Genomic DNA, 21,543 nt, shown 5'->3' on the forward strand with positions numbered 1-21,543 from the left:
TTTGATCATGGTGGACGGAAACTTCTAATACTCCATGAAAGATTAAGCACGAAACAAACGCTGCTTTTACTTATGAAATAATTCTCCAACAACGTTATCTGTATGCGGACTAATTTCATTCTTTTTTCTTTTATTTTGGTTTATCGACGCTTAAATGAAAATATACAAAATTTATAACACAGTCGTCTAAATAACTTCAGCTGTACACTGAACATTTTACTTTAGGGCAATCCAAACATCTCAGACACTGATTATGTCATTATCTTTAAGCACGTTTATACTAAAATCTTACACGGCAGAGTAGGGCCAGAAGGGCTGGGGGGGGGGGCTGGCTATTTTTCATTTTATAGACTGATAACCACTTTTTGGTTCCAACAATGACGTGTATACTCTTGATATTTGATATATTTAAAAGTTGCACTTTTTGTATTTAGATCTACTTTAATATTTCTTTCACTTACAAAGAATCAAAGAGACAAGTTTTATTTTCCCTGAAACAAATTGCGTATTTTTGTTATTCAATTTTCAATTTTAAAACTGTGTTTGTACAAATTACGCGTAAGTGATCGTCATACAATCAAGCGATCTATACTTAAAATCCAGAAGTAATGGATTATTAATCCCCCATCATTTTTGAGTCAGCGATGAGAGACTACCAGACTTAATATCTGAGATTATTTGTGACGGAGAAATATTGCCTTGCCCGAGAATCGAAATAAAAATACTTCATACAGATTGTTTTTTAAACATATTGCAAGAGCATGACACATACAGGAAACGTAAACTGTGTGAACAAAAGTCTGAGGAGGAAACAGAAATACTTCAAATACCAATCATATTGCAAGTGGTACCTCGAACTAACTCTATTTTAAGAAGTCACTAACAAATTAGACGCTCGTATTTCAACAAAAAATGTATGAATTATGTACATAAATCAGACTCGTTAAATATTTTTGTAAATAAGAGTTCGCATTTATTATCCAGCAAAATTTGAGGGGAAAAAAAGATTGCCACACCTAATATTGAGTACATTTGATGTCCGTAGTATAACAAAGATAATGTTTATAGAAAAGTATATACAGCAACTAATTTTATTATGTACATAAAAACACGCACACAAAACAACCTATAGACGTTCACATTTCTAGCTATTTAAAGTACATTTGTATGTTATATTTATGAATAGCCAGCGTCAATGTTTGTAGACTCATTCAACATTCACAGAGATTTTCCTGAAAGAAAACATTGAAAACATTATGCATATTATTTTATTCGTTATGGTCATGCATAAAATAAAGCATGAAATGAGTATTATTGAAGTAAATGTTATTTTTTATAGTTCGCACTGTATAAACACTTATTCTATCCAATTATAATGAAATCAATATTTACTTTCTTGTTTCCTATTTGGCATCAAATGTTTTGTATGCAAAATTTCAAACATCTAATAAGGTATCAATTTCTTTCATTCAAAGTATCAAATCAAGAAACGGTTTTCAATAAATTTAAGCATAACGTCAAATTTCTTTATTGTGATTTTTGTACATGAAAAATAAAACACGCCTGCATTCCGACAACAATTTCTATAATTATAAATATTTTTGTTTATTTATTTTGTATAATTATTCAATTATGTTTACTCTTTTTAAATTTTGTGTGTTAAATCATACTGACCTTTTTTGCAAATAAATGAATATTTTCTTGCAAATGGTGCGTCATGCCACTGATAATTATCATTTTGATAAAAAATAACGCAATTTTCAACAGTGCGTCCCTCTGGCTGACCTTAAGATCAAAAATAAATTACCATGTAATTAAAACAGAATTTGTTGTGCTATGTAACAGGTATTGGCTAAAAATAAACAATCGTTGTGTTTATAAACGAATTGGAAAACATTTTATCTGAGACAAATCATATACATTTTTACTGTAGAAAATAATACTAACTCGGTAAATTTTACTTACCGGGTGCCCATTTAATAAATCTTGCCGGTGCATTTGTGTCTATCCATTTCCAATTTCCTTCTATACTTTGGTCGGTTAATCCATTAAACCAACTGTTGCTTGCTATGTATAAATAATTGTTTAAAGATGTAACGTAACCAGATATACTAGATATTAAAATAATATAATCTATTAGCTATCTTAAGTTGATTCCGTTAATTACTTAATTAATTACCATTAAATACCATTAATAAATGAATCATCGTTTGATCAATTTATTTGATGATAGTTTACTCAATTATCAAAGCATACAAAAACGTACCTTAACGTAATTTGTAACTACTTTATTTACCATACGAAGCTTCCTACTCTTGTTTACCATACGATGCTTCCTACGTATTTGAATACAATTTTATTGATATGGATCAAACATTCATGTCTTTTTCATCAATTCACATGCAAGTTGATGTAAGTTCATGTGTTCAATTTAATTTTAATGATAAAAAATGATATAAAACGAGGTATAAAACATCGTTTTACGAGTTTGGAAACTATGAGAAGACATTTCAAAAACTATGATTATTGGTGTAAAATTAAAGAATATATATTTCTCACATTTAAAACGACCGAGCATTCTGAGAATGAAGGAGTTTTCTGCATTATCTTCAACGTGCAAAAGATGAGCAGCATTTTGCTTGCAGAATTGCTGAAAGATTAAAGCATTTACATATAATAGTTAAAAATTGTTTCTTTCCTTTGAGTATAGTCATTTTTTAAAGTAATTTTGCTTTTGGTATTTTTTACTAACCGAAAAAGTGCCTGCTTTTATTTTCTTGAAATTCTATTAACACAAAGTCTTTTATTAGTAGCTCTAACGTATTGTTGGTTGAAGTTAAACGAGATATTTCAATTTACTTTAATGATACTTGCCCTTGCTTCTTCAAATGTTGCAGTTTTAATATCCCCAAAATAGTAGCAAGAGATGTTGTAGGAAACCCATTCGTCACCGCATGAGCTGTCAGGACATGGCGCCGCGGGACATTTCTTTTTTATCACTTCTATGAATAAAATCAGTGAAATGTATACAGAAAAATAACTATAATTTATTAATTTTGTATCAATACGTCTTTGCATTTATGCAATTGCAGGCTTATAAATATAGATAAATCTATTTTGATGTAAGACTATTTCTAAAACATATGTTTTTTTAATAGAACTTTAAATTATCAGTTATAAATCAAACCTTTGACATTATCTCTCAAAGACTTTATCCTTTTCTCAACATCATTAACAAGGTTCCCTAACATGTAAAAATCATATTCTGTCTCGTTAAGGCACACATCGTTTGCTTTAACAGTTGTGAAACAACCACAGACTATAAGCGCACCGGCAAAAATTATCTTCATTTTTTAAATTAGGTTTGTGATTTTGGCAGACTCACGCGATTAAATGAATTTCAAAATTTAATGCAGGCTTAAATAGTTGTTTAACATATCTTTAAATGCCTTAGATGTTTATCACATCCATTGCTTCATCATGCGTGATATTTTGAATCAGTGTATTGGGAAAACTACGTTTATCAATCAATCTTTCCCATCCGACTCATTCTTAAAAAAATGGACTTGAAAAGACAAAAAAATTTATGTCCGGATCAATAGCTTTTGTGCATTTGCTCACTCACTTATAAACGTTTGGCTAACAGTTGCTCACAACTCAAAAGTTTGTATCTCTGTATCTTTTATTGTGTTAACGTAAATGCATGAATTATGACGGACAGGAGTAAGACTTAATTTTTCTCCCTTTCGTTCCTTTTCCATTGTTACTATTGTCGTTTGGAAAGGTGGTCGATGTGTTTTGCATGCAGACTTTTGGGACCATAATAAATGTAAGAACATACCTCTGATTGACATTTAAGGTGGGGTATAGTATCGAGGAGGAATGTAACCTGAAAACAAATTACAAATTCTCTGGCAGTGAATTAATAGACGAATCTATTATTATCCTATTTGAAACGTTTTCTCTCGACTGATCACATAAAACAATGCTGAATTAAAATGGAAGCTATTAATTGTAAACATAAATGATAAAGAATCAATGCATTTTCCCGTTCATTTACATCTGCAGAAACACGAGGTCAAATTATAAGCCCGACCATGCATTAAATTTATAGCGATATTTCTTTTTTTTTCAAGCGTCACTAATTCGGTTATTCCAAGTTTTGTCACTCATTTTACGTAAGAAACCAGTTTTCTTATGTTATTTTTCATTTTCGAGTACGTTGTCGTTTGACTGTTGTGTTTTGTAATTACCGGGGCCGTCAGTGCCGTCAGTTATTTTTTCATTGGCCGCTGAGTCAATGCGTGTGCAGTTTTTATGCAAGTTGTTATCCTTACTACAAAGTGATTTACAATATAGAATAAAATTAACTTTGCAAATGTGCTTAAACGTTAACAACTTTAAAAATGAAGAGAAAAAACTTTAAATGCAAACATCCTTCTTATATTCTTATTGAAATAATTTGCTTTTTTACAGACTTGTATATCCAGAAACGTTATTATTATTATAATGTACTAGTATGCATAAAACAAAGTAAAACAAATACAGTTTCATACTTAAACAGTAATAAATGTTACATATATTACACATGGAGGACATTTTTAACGGCTTCCTGCGGATGGTACAGCATTCTACTTGACATACCATACATGAAAACCTTTGCCCTATATCTAAAAGTCCTACGGAATCATGAATTATAACGTTTCAATCTTTATGTATCATTTTAATTTAGCTCATTAAAAGGTACAGAGGGTACGGTATCAACTTGACATTCTTGTCACTTAATTTCAAGAATTTGATATTCTACCTTTCTCGGAGAGGATCTATTGTTTTTCCATACAAAAAAGATCGTGTTGGTTACATCCACGATGAAGTCATACTTACAACTAAGGACCAATGAATCTTTTAAATTGCTTTAAGTTTCAGGAAATAATAGTCGATTTAATTAGGATGTTTGTGAGGAAATAGTCACCTAGTGAAACTTTTATTAATTACACATTTTAACATATTTAATGCATTTGAAACAAAATGTATTAAGTTATACCAAAACATAGTTCTTCCTCCAATGCTGTAAAATAGAGATTGATTTCTCATTTCCATCCACTTTCTGAATTCAGTAGATTAGTGCAATCAATTTAAGTCAAGTTTACTTTTTTAACAAGCTTTGTAGGCGCACATTTGTCTCTGGGCACATTTGTCTCACGAGATGTGACCGATGTACTCGTAAACATTCATGTGTTCGACACACAAAAAAGGACACTCGAAGCACATTGTCTCACATTTTCCCCATAAAATTCTACAAATTTAATAGTTATGCCCGTTCGTAAACCGGCTACCAGCCATTGTCTTGTGTGTTTTTTGTATTTATGATACCGTTTTTAGGTCACTTCTGGTCAATCAAAAACTTCCTGCCTCTGCATAGGAGTCATATATTTACTTAAAGAATATCCCTGTTTTGCATGTTACAATGAAAATTTCTACCAGTGCAGCCTCAAGACCCCAAATATGCAGAGAGTCCATTCTTATCGTTATTATTTGTGACACGTTCCTTTTGCGATACTTGAAGTTTTATAAATGATTTAAGAAATATTCTAAGCAACAACAAGGCAGTATCTACGGTGGCAAAAAGGGGACAGAGGATTTACAGTGGTACTCAATGATACTCAATGGCCTCACTATGGTAAATAAACAAGCGCGGAAGCCATCTGGCATTGTCGGGTAATGGCGGACAGGTTATCGAACACTACTTTATTTACTCTACATGTCCATATACGTCTTGACACTAGCTGGTTTCTGTTTTAATTTCATCATAGGTATGTTTTTGATATTTTGGTAGAAAACCTGCGGGCAAAGGTTATATTTGATAAAGTGAAATTCAATGGCATATTTTTTAGTGATTCTACGGCTACAATATTTTCTTAGCAAATATATGACCTCGATTTTTCACATTTTATATCAGTTGTATCATTACTCTTTAAAATGAGATAAGGATTTGTTCTCTAAAAGTGTCAAGTTATGCTTTGTAGCTCTTTGAAAAAGTCAGTTTTATATAGAACATAAAGGGAATACAATTTAGCGGTATATGGCCTCGAATGACTTTTTTTGTCTCACGTCGACGTACGAGATGCGAAGCGAGACGCGAGATTCCGGCGAGATGTGAAACAAGTCATGATATTGTATGGTTCAAATATCGCCCGATTACGGTGTTCCGTTTAGACATACGTGCTATTTTTTGTCTCCCTGAACCGCTATCCAAGATGGTTCAATGTTTAAAACGCGATGGTGCGATGATGAAAACACGACGGCACGATGATGAAACAACAATTGTACGAATTATGGTGAAATCACGATGATGTAATGACACGATTCAATCATCATGACATCGCAGTTTCATCTTCGTACCATCGCATTTTTACCATCGTACCATTGTGTTTTTACCATCGTAACATCACGTTTTCATCATCGTGCCTTTGTTGTTTCACGATCTTACTATCGTTGTTTCACCATCGTACAAGTGTTTTTTCACGTTCGTACCATCGCATTTTCATCATCGTACATCGCGCTTTGGTGCTTAGAAGAATCATATCTTTGTATATATTTGTTTTCTTCAAATACAATTTCCTCACAAATACCAATTTGCTTAACAACAAAATGTAAATACTATATTTGTCAAGTTTACATTTTAAGAATATTTGAAATAAACAAGGCTTCACCACGTACACAATGTATAGTATGATATGTATCTATCTAATCCTTTTGTTTACGACATACCATCTGTCATACTTGCTAGTTACAAATAAAGTTTTATATTTAACTTAGATGCGTAAACAGATATTTATTGTATATCAGAAAACTACATCAAAGTACCAGTGATTTGAAAGACGACGAAATAAATTATCTTCCTTCACGAAGATGTAGAACAAAAACATACTTAAACTTTTTATAGCCATGTGAATTCTAACCGAACAAGATGAAAGTGCAAAAAAGCTTTACATTACCACACAAGTATACCAGAAATATATTAAACTGGACGATTTCATGTCACCCACCTATAATTTCCTTGTCATAATTATGTTAAAGAAATGTTAAACGTTTTATATATAGAACTACATGTACTATTTTTGTTAGTGCAACGACAAATTATGAATAAAAAATGAAAATGATGTATGATACACTTGAGACACAAACATTTACTCCTAATTGAATGATTTAAAGTCACGTTAGACGACTTATAGACATAATGTTCGTTTAAAAGGAGGACTATGGATTCTGTCTCACCAATGGAGCAATACAAATAACAAATGTCCTCTAAATCAGTATTTAATAATTTACTACAATCCCAATCAACCTTCACACTAAATTATAAGACTAATCTATTACTTAATTGTTATTACACTATTCTATTATTTTTATTAATTATTTTATATAATAGCTAGTTATTTTCTAGACAACGTGTTATCCTCGGTAGTGTGTTGCATGACATGGTTAATACCCATTATTATATCTTATTTAATTATTTTCATATTTTTATGAGTGCAATTAACTTGCTTATTATATACTTAAAAATGAAAGATTGGTGAAATAATATGCGTATTTGTATTTTCCGTATTTTCACTGTAAAAATCTATTTCTCACTGGTGTCTTGCCGGAATACTTTCTTTTAAATCTAGCCTATATACATCTTGTGGTATGCAAATTATCATATTTCACTCGTAGCTACTGCCCTCGTGAAATTTATATCATACCAGTCGATGAAAAAAAAATCCTGTATTTATAAAAAAAAACTTGAATATACTCTATTTATTACCATTCTGTACAATGTGATACTGCAATAAAACAATCAAGTGCAATGGAGTTCTTTATACATGTATAAGCAAATACTAAATATTGTAAATACAAAGGATTAAATATAGTTTTCTGAAATGATAATGTATCGAAAAGATTGATACAAAAATTAGAAATCTACATCATTGTATTTTGGTAAAAAAATATTTAAAAACATCAAACACTATTTTCTATTCTTACTTTACTGTACACAAAGACATTTTAACTTCTCTGTATTTGGCTAAACTTCCTTCTTCCTCCATGTGTACCAATTTTATGAGAGTGATCATGAAAGACATGTGTAGGTTATATTAGTCATAGATTTTCTGGTAGAGGAAAACCTCAGACACATCTTTCAATATTCCTGGCACAAGAGAGCAACTGACTAGAACGACTAATATTATGTTCTACAGACAAATGATAAATAAAAGACACTGGCGAAAGATGTCCTGTTAGCTCAATAGGTAGATCGTTGGACTGTGAATCGGGCGTCCCGGGTTCGTTTCCCGGACGGCGCAGTTCACTTTCGTTATGGTTGATCTTGAAATTCTTTTATATGGTTATTCGCACTGTACCTCTTCTCTGGCATGTAAAGAAGTAAAAAGTTACTTGCGATATTGACGGCAACAAGTACTGGTAAACTACTTGACAGCCTGCAAAGGAATGATTCAGCTCCGGTAAATACTGACGTGATCCGGAGTGAAAATTACCAACACCATCACCACCACCAAAGACACTGGAACGATTCGAACCCAAAATGATAATTGAATAGTGGTTTGAGTTCAGCATCAAAGTTGATGCTTTGATAATGCTTGAAATCTTAAAGAGCGTGTATTATACACTGTTTGCGAGTATATTGACTTATGCACTCTAGTTTTTATCAAATTGAATAATCAAATGTTGTAAATTATGAATTGTTGGTAAGCATTTGTTTTTTAAATTGAACAAAACTTAGGGGTGATGGCAGAGATTTGAAACGTATTAACGGCTATTTATATTTATATATCTTTAATTTATTTAAAAGAAATATAACATTCAAGTATCGTACAGACATAAAATGATTTTCGAAACATTTACGCATAAGGAAGAAAACTTCTTAAAACAAATATGTAAGATAAAGAAATAAACAAGTCTTTCCTCACGTAAACAAAATGACCTGATATATCAACATGAGAAAAACATCTCTCTGTCAACTAGATCAACTAGATTAACAAAGATTTACAATGACAATGCGTCTTTACATTACATTAAAATATGAATAAACAATAGATAGGTATACAATCACTAGAGATAATATTGTCAAACGTGGTATTTACGTTACCAATACAAGGGTAAAAAAATGGGAATAAGAAATTTAAAAGTAGTTTCAGCATTAAATGGGACACTAAAATGCGTCGTATATTTTGCGATGATGTAAATAATAAAATTAGTCAGCATTTTTGCAACTAGCTAAATAAAACAGTTCACCTTTTGCACTAACATCGCTTGAACAGCATAAACATTTAAATCTTTAGAATCTTCATTAAATCATTTCAAAATTATTCCAAATGTTATCTATAGGCTTTAACATATCTGACTTCTCCTGTTTTAGAACCGACTCATAATTGAATTTATCTAACTCCCTTTACCTGATCAAAGAAGTATTTTAGTTTAGTAGAAATAAACAATAAATCTTATGATATTTTTAAATAAAAGTTTATTATCAATCTTATGAAAATGATTCATGGATTATTTTAGCTTTTCTTATTTTGCAGTGTTTTGGAAATGGTTTTGAATTTGGAACATTAAATCAATTAGATGAAAAAGATGTTTATAAGAAAATGTATTTAAAAAAGTTAAAAAATGAGGGATTCTTATCGTTTCCAATTACATTATTGAGAACAAAAAATATGATGTTGCATTTGCAATTACATTTTGACATTATGCCAATCTAATACTAGTAGTAAGAAATGGTTAAGTTTCAAGTTTCAAATATAGAACATTTTTTATTATGTTGGTATAGTTTATCACTTAGTATTGCGATCTCTCTTTCTAGTTTTATTCTAATATTTAGATAGGTTCTAAAATTTTCAAAATTAAGTTGCTGATTTCTATTCTTAATTTGAAAAATATATGATTTCATAAGGAATATTATAAAATTCATGACATTTTGATTGATTACGTTTTCCTCCGTAATACCAAAACTGATAACCATCATGAACTTAATTTGATTCCGATATGTTCTTCAGCCAGATAATAACCTACTTTATTCCAAAAAAGTTGTACTACATTACATTCCCAGAACTTCGATGTGCATATTGCAAAAATAATACAAATTTGATTCGGTTATTTTACATTGGATCAATGTTTGTTTGTTGGAAGAATTCGCATCAGATATTTATGTTGGAAACTTCTTGGTTTTCTATCTATTGTTACTTTTCTTATTTGGTAGTATATAACTGACCAGACTGCTGGTGTATTTAAAATGTATTTACTAGTTTACAAGTGTATTTATCTTTTCCCAGAAAGTCATAGACCCATGTGGTACAATATGCAAAATATATAAAATGACAAACGTGCATCAATATTAAATTAACATGATCTCATACATGCATTACAGTAGCACATTTTACATAGGAAATGAAAACATATATTCACTTATTACATGATGTACATGTTTATAATAATTCACATTTTCGTCGTATGTGTCAATAGTATATATGCAACATAAGATTTAAAAGAATAATAAAGTGTGATAAAAATCCAATTGTAATAACTTTACATATTAGATTAGATCTATCGCTAGTAAAGTAGATAATTTGACAGATTAAAATCTTTCTCAATTGAATATTGAATTTAAATCATGTTGATAACGAAAGTGTAAATTTTACATACATTTCTTCATACTGCATACACCATTTTTGACATTAGTAATATTTAAACCATTTATTTAAGCACGGGAGATAATTCCTACTGTCTTATCGCTCGACCTGTATATCGAGTTATGTAACATTCGCCGCACTATAGCTTTAACAATATATTGACATACAATATAATTTCTTAACATAATTAACATCAGTTATCTAATCAAATGGAACAAATTTGTATATAAATGTGTATTGTCCAAACAATTTTGATTAACTTGATTATCTGTGATATCCTTATGAAATGGATTAAACTGCTATGTTTATTTGCATTGTCCAAACGAATGTATATGGCGTTACTATGAAGAATAGATTTAAAAGTTACGGGCATGCTCAAAAGCGAAATACAAGATAGACACCTGGTAAATTGCACTATAGTCTAAAGATGCATGTTTACTTAATATGTATTTCCTCTTTCTCAATGACAAGATATGATGAGGAACAATTTGATAACAACAGGTTTGCTTGTAATATAACATCTAGATATACATATACATGCATTTGAGCTGTAAAAATTATCTCATATAGGATATATCACACATTTACATGACTGACATAGAAGGTATATCACATATTCATATGACTAACTTATATTGACCAAAATGTCAATTGGAAGAATGATATAATAAGAGAAACATACGCTGTAGTACTATAAGTCTAGCTTTAACAAAAGTATAGACAGATATGAAAGTCAATTACATACTTATCAGCACCATATAAAATATCTGAGCGCATCACGAATGCTTTTGAAATACATATACTCAGTTTTCTAATTAACAATATATTTTCAGTATCATTAATTCTATGAATTTAAACATATTTGGAGATCGCCAGTAACAAATTGGAATATATTGTGTTCTTAATTGAGAGAACATTCTACATTGTAATAAAAATGGAATTCATCTTCTAACACATTGCAGAATGTGCATTTGCGTTCATTTATATGTACACTACTAATATTTCCAATCTTAAAGTCCAAATAAATGAAAAAGAACTCAAACTTCCTATTATGTATTGGATTCCTAAATTACATAAAAAAAACCTTACAAAGCCAGATTCATTGCTAATTCTACATCTTGCACTACAAGTAAACTTTCTATTATATTGACGTCTTGTTTGGCTGCCATTAAAACACATATAATTAGATATTGTGATAAAGTCTATGAAAATACAGGCAAACATCTCTTTTGGTCAATTAAAAATTCTGGTGAAATCTTGGATAAATTCAAAATTAAGAACTATCAAGCTTCAACTGTCAGTACATACGATTTTTCTACACTTTATACAACTTTGCATCATAAATTAATCAATGATAAACTAATTTCCCTAATACTTTTCTGGCATGTAATTCTAACAAAGCTTTTTTTACTAACGGTATTGTTAAACATTATACTATGTGGACCTGTGACGAAGTTTGTAGAGCACTCTCTTTTCTTTTAGACAACATTTATGTCAGGTTTGTTAATACCCTATTTAAACAGATCATAGGAATTCCTATGGGTACTAATTGTGCACCCCTGGTCGCCGATTTGTTTTTGTACTGATATGAAAGAGACTTTATGTTGAGTCTCTCTGAAAATAAACAACAAGATGTTATAGTTGCATTTAATAATACTTCCAGATACCTTGATGATATTTTTTAATTTAGATAATCCCTATTTTGATCAAATAGTGTCTGACATTTATCCGCATGAACTACAACTTAATAAAACGAACTCTTGAAATTTTAGAACTTCATATTACTATCAACAACAATTCTATTCACACGAAAATCTATGATAAAAGAGATGACTTTGACTTTTGTATAGTTAATTATCCACATTTAGATGGAGACGTACCCCATGCAACATCTTACGGGGTTTATGTTTCTCAGTTAATTAGATTCGCTAGAGCTTGTAGCAACGAAAAGGATTTCAATGAGCAGAATATATTTATTACCAGCAAGCTTCTAAAACAGGGATACCGCTATCATAAATTACGGAAATATTTTACTAAATTTTACAATCGTAACTTTTATTTAATTTCTAAATTCAATAGTGATTTAAAACTCTTCTGCGGCAAGGGATTAGCCAGCCTGGTTTTTATGGCGATGTGATTTACAAACTTCGTAAGATTTTGGGTCATGGTAATTTTCTGCTGTTTTTACTAAAATCATTAAACAATTTAGTAAAAGAGGTTATGACCCTACTATTTTAAGACATACTGCATGTTTAGTGTTCAACCCTTTTACAGTTGGACACTACGCTTTCCTCTTTTGATTACATCTGACGGACCAAGTGGGAGACTCTATGATGGATAGTTCTTAAAGCCCTTTGGGACTGAATTGTCTTAATGTTCGTCTTCTGCCTTGCTTCGTCGGGCTCTTGTAGGTGATTTTCTTGTTGCTCTGTCTTCCTTTAGGACATTGGGTACTTTTTTTAGTTATGGTCATTGCGTTTACTTTTATATGTTTCTACATGATCATTTTAGTGTTTTACTTATTTAACTTTTTGTAACCATGACAACTGTTAGAATTTCACTTGGCAGGGATTCATTTTATTTACACTGTCGCGTTTATAGGAACATGGTGGGGCTAAGAGCGAGGTTTGGTGCACCATTAACCGGTTTAAACTCCCCAGCAGTCATTATTATACTGCTGACCGTTCCAAGGCGGCGCCCCTCTGTGTTCCCTCAGATGTATGTCAATGTTGTTTCATACTGTTTTGGTGACACTTTTGCTTGTGTCCCTTGTTGTTTTCTCGTCAACGGTAAGTATCTTTCCCATTACCTCTAGTTTTTATTTATTTAATTAAACCCCCCCTTCTCCCGGTCTCCTATCCCTTCCCCTTTGTGGGCCTATTATTCTTTTCTTTGAATTCCTAATCCGTAACAAATTATTTATCATTTAATGATTTACCTGTCCGTGCTCTGTTTTTGCCCTACCCTGTTTTTGTTTTGGGTCAGCCTGGGCTCCTTGCCACTGGTTCTTGTTGCTGGGTCATATGGGGATTGCGTTCATTGAACGCCGCTTTTCCTTGTTGATCTTGTTTATCAAATTTTTTGCTCATCTCCTTGTTTCAATACATAATTTTATTTTCAGCACTTTATGTGTGTCAGGATTGTTTACTTTGCTCTTTTGTAAATGAAGAGCTTTATAAAGTTAGTGGACTTTTTACCAAATATTAAACATAAATTTACATATTGAAGTTAAGACAATTAAAGTACTAGTAAGTAAATAAGTAAGTAAGTAAGTAAGTGAGTAAGTGAGTGAGTGAGTGAGTGAGTGAGTGAGTGAGTGAGTAAGAAAGTAAGTAAGTCAAGGGTGGTAGGTGGGTAGGATGGTGGATTGGTGATTGGATGAGTGAGTGATTGAGTTAGTAAGTGAGTGAGTGAGTAAGTAAGTAAGTAAGTAAGTAAGTTAGTAAGTAAGTAAGTAATTAAGTACCTCCAGGGTCAAGGTTGCACTTGCTCATTCAAGGTCATCATTGTCTATTTGAGGGTTTATGTCGTGTCCGGTCCATAACTTTCTTATCGTTAAAGGGATTTTGTAAATACTTGCCACAATTGTTTACAATAATGAGACGATGTGCCTTGCGCAACAACCGGTCACCTTCCTCCAAGCTCAAGGTCACACTTGGAGTTTAAAGTTTAACATAGTCTGTTATAGAGTAACTTTTGTGTCCGGTCTAAACTTTTTTATAGATCGAAGGATTTTGTAAATAATTGCCACAAATAGTCACTTCAATAAGACGATGTGTCATGCACAACACCTGCAGCCCTATTTATAAGTTCAAGGTCACATTAAGAGATCAAAAATTAACATTGTCTGTTTTAGGGTATATTTTATGTCCGATCTAGAACTTCTTCGGGATTTTGAAATAACTTGGCACAGATTGTCACAATAATTAGAGGATATGTCAAGTACAACACCTGCACCCTACCTCCAAGGTCAACGTCACACTTAGAGGTCAAAGGTTAACAGAGCGTGTTATATTGCATATTTTGTGTCCCGTACATAACTTTTTCATAGATTAAGGGATTTCGAATATACTTTGCACAAATAGTCACAATGATAAGATGATATGTAACGTGTAAGATCTGTGTCACTACCTCCAAGGTTAAGGTCACACTTAGAGGTCAAATATTTACATATACTGTTAAAGGGTATATTTTGTGTCCAGTCCATACTTTTTCGATATATCAATGGAGTTTAAAAATATTGTGTACAAATGATCACAATAATAAGACAATATGTCAGGCGCAAAACATGGGTTCCTACCTCCAAGGTCACACTTAGAGGTCAAAGATTAGTCTGTAATAGGGTATAATTTGTGTCCGATCTATAACTTCTTCATAGTTCAAGGGATTTTGAAAATGTACCCCTTCCTCCAAGGTAAAGGTCACACTTAGAGGTCAAAGCTTAACATGATAGATTTTTAAATTCCGTGTTTCATTTTATTTAAAAAAAATATTGTTGCATTTGCAGATCTAGCATTGATCATAATTTTGGACTGAAAGTCCTGAGATCCATACCTCAATCTTTTGAAATAACATAATTTTATGCTTCATATAAAACCTGCCCGAAGCGGGAGACGTTGGTAACTCTGATACAAATTCTTGTTTTTTTATATTTCTACAGAATCATATTTATGAACTTGCCAAGCGGTAACTACAATATCAGTCACCCAGCTGCAGATGCTAAATATTCGGTACTTTTGATGGACAAAAACAGGACAATTGCTTTGGTTATTATCTTGGATACACTTTTAAAACAGGTAATTTCTATCAATTTGTTTGAAATTCATTGTTTCAAATAAGTGAAACAGTTTCATTAGGTATAGTATTACATAAAGTATTTTTGATGAACAGAGTTGCATATTTTTCGAAAGTTTCATCTTATTTTTTTTTCTGAATTAAGTAAAGAGAATAAATTGCCAAAATGTTTTTGTATGTTCAGCTTAATCAATAGGTAAACAAAAACGTATACTCAGCGCAATCAATCGCAGAGGAAAACACTATTTTTTGTTCAGAATGTTTAAGTCGAAAATACTATGCAATGACTTCAAGTATATTAGAAATAGATTACTGAATTAACATACATGTTCTGTTCTTTAAGTTTTGGCTAATGACCTCAAAACACTTGACACATCATCGCTGTAGGTTCGAAACTGCCAGGGACTTTGGTTTTTTCATTTAAGGAATCTATCGAGCTGGCTTACGCAACATCAGTAGTTCTACTCAGGGTGGAAAACCTGAAGCTTTCTTCCATATTTTTAGCTTGAATTTCGCCATTTCTAATGTGTTGGTGCATGAACTACATGTACTTTTATTTTTTCAGGTGAAAATAACAATTTCAGTTCTATTGAAGGAACAAATGATGAACAGAATGATGCATTTTGTAAGAATTGTAAGGTCTAAATAACACTTATTAATCTTCTTGGAACGTTTTTAAAAAGGTAGACAGTTTAATGCATTACACATAAGGTGCATTGTCAGTGTTTCTTTTTGCTCCTTGCCCGTGTACGGCGTCTGTTTATTGTGTAGATCATCCGTATTTTTGCATTTCTGTTTGTTAGCTGGCGAAAAAGAACTAATATCAACTTTATGCGCTGATAAATGAAAATTACTGAGTCTGATGCAAAAGTGTTGATTCTTCTGAAAAAAAATATTTTGAATCGATGTATTCCTAACATTCTTCAATAAAACTACGAATATATCAAACATTCCTCGTATTTGCTTTATTTGGAGTCTGAAGGGAAAAATAAGTACATAAATAGAGAAAAACAAATACCTAAAGAAAGCCCAACAAGGCAAAATTGTAAAATGTTGCAGGCTCGGTTTGATTGAGCCTGTTCATGGACGGTACTGGAAAGTGCAAGTTACCGTCCACGCCCCCTAGCACCGACTTAAGCAGAATTCAACGTTTAAACATAACAGTGGTGAAATTTTGAATTAAGAAACATCCGCAGATGTATTCAAACGAGTTTATTTTCATTGTCTCACCAATTATTATTGTGTTCATACGACTTGTATATAAATGAGTTTGCAGTACCGAATCTTCAATCATGTTTATAGGCTACATGGCGATTTATCCATTGCACGTAATTATTCGTTTTTTGAAGACATCATAACAACAAAAGAAATGCTTTGCACGAGCGAGATTTAAACAACATTGTTTCTGTAACGAATACTGTTTTACGGAAAGTACATCATGAAGTTACTTGAACGTCTGCTCAGTTATTTATTTCTATTCCGAAAATAATATTTTCCATTATTTATAGAAGAATATTAACGGTGAAAAATGGAGCCCGGCAACAAACAAGACATAAGTTACTATGGTTCTACATATTTTGGGTGTTTATTTAGAACTTTCTTTCATATTTACACAATGTATACGTATTACGTTAATACATAATAACTGTAAATAAAAAGAGGAAATATAAGAAAATAAAATATTTATGCAAAATTCCTCGAGCTTATCAATCAGCCCTCCTACAAATACAATATTCCTCATTTCAGCAAACACTGTCAAAAAGAGGAAAAAAGGACTGTAAAGGATGCAAACAGACAGACAACAGCAAAATAACGGTCGAAAATGTTTGTTTTTAATAAAGCAATAACACGGTCCAACCGTGGTTTTATGACCTGTGTTTCTGTATGACACAAAACATAAAAAACTCCAGATGGAGACAAAGTTGCCTCTTCTTTTACCATGTGTTATGAGTGATGAATTTTATTGCCATACGAGAATTTTTTTATGCAAAGTAATTCATGGATAGATTTTCGGTGTATTTATATCTTTCAGCTACACCCAAATGTTTTTCTTGTGATTACACTTCCGTACTTTCTTACTGTGACAAAATTATGGCATGTTCTGATAATCAGGTAAAAGAATGACTGAAAACCTTCCATTCACAAGAATGAATATCTAGGGAATTTAAATTGAAAAAAAAAAAATGAAAATTCGGATTATAATACTTACTTTTATTATTTGAAACAATGAGGGCGTTAACATTTATGTGTTTCTGGCAACCAGTCACTACGTTGCCTGAAATATTTAGAGAAGGACGTTGTCTATGATTCGCGGTTATTTTAGTTAAATAATTGTCACTGTCTTTGCACTTGTTTTCTTTTTAAATATATCAGACATAAGCACTCGAAGAATAAATGTAAGAATCAATCATTGAAAATGATACAAATAGCTAAGACAGCTACCTAATTGTATATTATGCGTCGGATAGTTGTTCTTTCTTTTCTATAAATTTCAGACATGTTATGTTCAGAGTTTTACAAATTTAAATGGACACACTCATTACAGATCCGGATGTATAGACTATCAGGTAAAAATAGATATTGAATTTTTTGACGTTGCAGAGGACCTATTATTTATTTATTTTTTTTTTAGATTTATTCCAATTAAAAAAAAGGACACTGTTAAACAACAAATCAATTCGCTATTAGAACAGTTCAAACAGTTGTGTACAAAAATTATCTGATGATGCGCAATGTTTAACAAAATTGATCTTTTAGGGGTTTGTATCCAATGTGCTTCAGTTATTGTTAAAATTACACGCTGTGAAGCATTTTTAAAAATAAAATAAAAAAGAAGTCATCTTCTTTACGAACATTAAAGCCAAAATGAGTCATTAAATGTTTTCATTGAATTAATATAAATCACACCTAGTACCTAGTAATAGCCATCTATTTGTAACTGAATATTTTACTACCAACACTACCAGGCCATTGAAATTCCAAATTCCAAAAATATCTACTTGCACTGAATTGACATTTTTTAGTTTAGGTAACTTTAGTTAGTTACAGTTCACAAAATACAATATTTTGTATTAACATGTCAAATAATATGACCTTACGTTACTATAACAGGTTTCCCGCCAAAGCAATCACGAGGCCCTCTTTGTCTTGACTGTTCGCACGTGAGTGACCCAAAAGAGTGTGACAAAAAATAACTATCAGCTCCTCAAATGAGGTTTGCTTACATTTATTCCCAAGTTTTATTATCAAATAATAAGAGGTTAATTAATATAATATGAACTTGGTATACATTTTAAAGTAAAATAAAATTTAATCAAGTAACAGCAGCTTCATACAGTAATGTAAGGCGTATATTTTAACCGTCATTGTTACATTAATAAGCACACTTTAATTCATGTTCAGATCATATTACTTGATAAAAAGTTTGCATTCGATATGATATGGTAAACTACTTGAAATTTCTTCATTTTCTGTGCTTAGGTATGCCGCATCGAAGAGTTTCCGTGGGGAGAGAATTCAATATTTCATCTTGGATGCGCGTCAGTCAATGTATGTAGAGACATTTTGTATTTGTGAGACGGGGAGTATATGTATATTATTACAGTATCAAGCCGATATAAACACTGTATTTGGGCTGCTTCCACTTGTTACTTTATTAATTATCTAAAAGAATCATATTCTCTTATTCTCACCAGTATGAATCAATCCTTTGAACAAAAAAATGTCAAAAACAATAATTAAACAGCTGAGTAAATTCCGTCTCTTTCCGTAAGATATTACAAATAACGTCATGTAGGAAGATTAGTCGCGCATTTATCCTCTACTTTTGACACAAGGAAAAAGTATATATCAGCTTATAATAAGATTTTTCTATCGTTCTGATATTTTATTTATAAAACAGGTTCTTTTTTAAAATACATAATATATTATTTCAGGATTGTGCTATAGAACACAGAAGTTTGAACCCTTTCAACCAGAGGTCAGGTCCAGTCTACACAGAATGCTGTCGGGAGGATTATTGCAATACAAACTGTACAGGAAGGACCCATAATCAGCAACAGATTATTGTTGGATAAATTTATCTGTATATGATAAATGTTTTCGAATCTTTTTTCGAGTATAATTGATTGAAATAAATCAAAGAAAACTATTTATTTGATAAAATATTTTAGAATTGGTACCCCCAACCATTAACACACGGTTACTTTCTATGAGAACTATTTATGGAAATTGAGTATAAGTTTTTTCCAAGTATCCCATATGATTGAATAAGCTTGCAAAAAGCCATTATATTTTTGTTACTGTTTTTAGAATAATTAAATGGGACAGAATGAGGGTAGAGATAAGAAACTATATTGTTTTAATTGGTAATATTCATACATACAATAAATAAAGTAAAATCTATATACTGTACGTTCATCAATTTAAAGTAAAACAAGAGCCATGTCAACATGGCCATCCCCCGCCGAATGGGTTTGCTCATTGGAAGAATGTATATGTAGTAGAGCAGATAAAACAATTTTAAGAGGCCTTTTGGTAATGAAAACTGATGGCTGAGGTGATTACAGATTTGAAACCTATATGAATACTAATGGCTGAAAATAACAAAGGGCAATAACTGAAAAAATAATGCAAGGTAGGTTATCATTCTTGTGTGCTGCACCCTACTCCGGACAAAATAGTATGAAAAAAAAAAGGGCAATAACTCAAATATTTTATAGGGAAGAGTTATTATTCTTGTGCACAGCATTCCTCCTCAATAAGATCTATCCACCTATGACATTTCATGTTGACATCTCAAACACTTTTGAGTTATGCTCCACTCAGGTGAAAATTTAAGTATTAAAAATAACAAAGGGCAATAACTCAAAAAATATGAAAGGTAAAGTTATCATTTTTGTGCACTGCACGCCTCCTGAGTGAGATCTATCCACCTATGAAGTTTCATGTTAATATCTGAAAGGCTTTTTGAGTTATGCTCTGGACAATAATTAATTTTGAAAAATAACAAAGGGCGATAACTCAAAAATTAGAGTAGAGTTATCATTCTTGTGCACTGCACTCCTCCTCAATGAGGTCTATCCACCTATGAAGTTTCAAGTTAATACCTCAAATACTTTTTGAGATATGCTCCGGACAAAATGTCGGACGGACGGACGGACGGACGGATGGATGGACGGACGGACGGAAGGACGGAAGGACAGACGGACAGAGACTATTTCTATATCCCCCGCCGCCTTTCGGCGGGAGATAAAAATTTAATCGCCAATAACACCAGGAGGGTTATTTTGAAATCGCATTTGTTCAGAATAACTCGGAACAATTTTCTTGAAAAAGTATATATAAATAAGGAAATAAGTCTCATCAAGTATCATTAAATCACAATGCGTCTTTAAGTTACTTAAAACTGTTTTTTTGTAAGATCTTTTGTTTATTTTTAAGCCTAATCTTAACATGTTATGCTATGGTTGAATGATCTATGTCATTGTGCAATTTAATTTTCGCCGGCCTTTTTTCTATAAGGGGCGAGTGACAGTCGCAACTTTTCGGCCCTTTCCGTCAGTCTTCGGATAAGGACCTCGATCACAATAGTATGACTACACAGAACAGATTTGGTATTTCGGTTTAACCTACGCTAAGAAACTAGACATGTAAACAAAAAAGTGAGTTAATGCTTTGAGTTGTTGACTATGTTTATTCTAATATATGTAGTAAAAGTCCATCTAAATTAAGTAGATTAAAAAATATAAAAATAAATTTACGCAATTTATATACTTATTATAATGGTTGTAGAAATCGAAAGTACAAAATGTCTACCGGTTGGTATAATTCGTATTTGTTTAAAATTCTACATCAATGGGCATTTTTAGATTGGTTATCATTTTCAATCATAAATTTTCTATGTATACATTCGTTGTACATTATCAAAGATTACACGCTCTGTTTTTATTTACATCTATAACCACGTTGTGAAACTACTTTCAATCCTTAATTTGTCCGAGGTCATTATGTATAATAGTCGAGGATGTTCCGATATGGGCAAGTGAATGAGTGCACTGCAAAA

General features: G+C 31.7%; 1 protein-coding gene across 1 annotated transcript; it reads right to left on the reverse strand.

Moving 5' to 3' along the window:
• Window positions 1-596: 596 nt before the first annotated feature.
• On the reverse strand, window positions 597-3,418 carry LOC132731983 (perlucin-like protein). Its single transcript, XM_060718287.1, has 6 exons — window positions 3,188-3,418; window positions 2,875-3,002; window positions 2,560-2,650; window positions 1,966-2,067; window positions 1,675-1,785; window positions 597-1,232 (listed from the first exon to the last, which is right to left on the reverse strand). Exons 1-6 carry the CDS (start codon window positions 3,348-3,350, stop codon window positions 1,219-1,221), a joined length of 609 nt encoding a protein of 202 aa, XP_060574270.1. The 5' UTR covers window positions 3,351-3,418; the 3' UTR covers window positions 597-1,218.
• Window positions 3,419-21,543: the final 18,125 nt, after the last annotated feature.

The sequence above is a fragment of the Ruditapes philippinarum genome, unplaced genomic scaffold (assembly GCF_026571515.1).
Source record: "Ruditapes philippinarum isolate M1 unplaced genomic scaffold, ASM2657151v2 ctg2963_1_1_1_1, whole genome shotgun sequence".
NCBI lineage: Eukaryota > Metazoa > Mollusca > Bivalvia > Venerida > Veneridae > Ruditapes > Ruditapes philippinarum.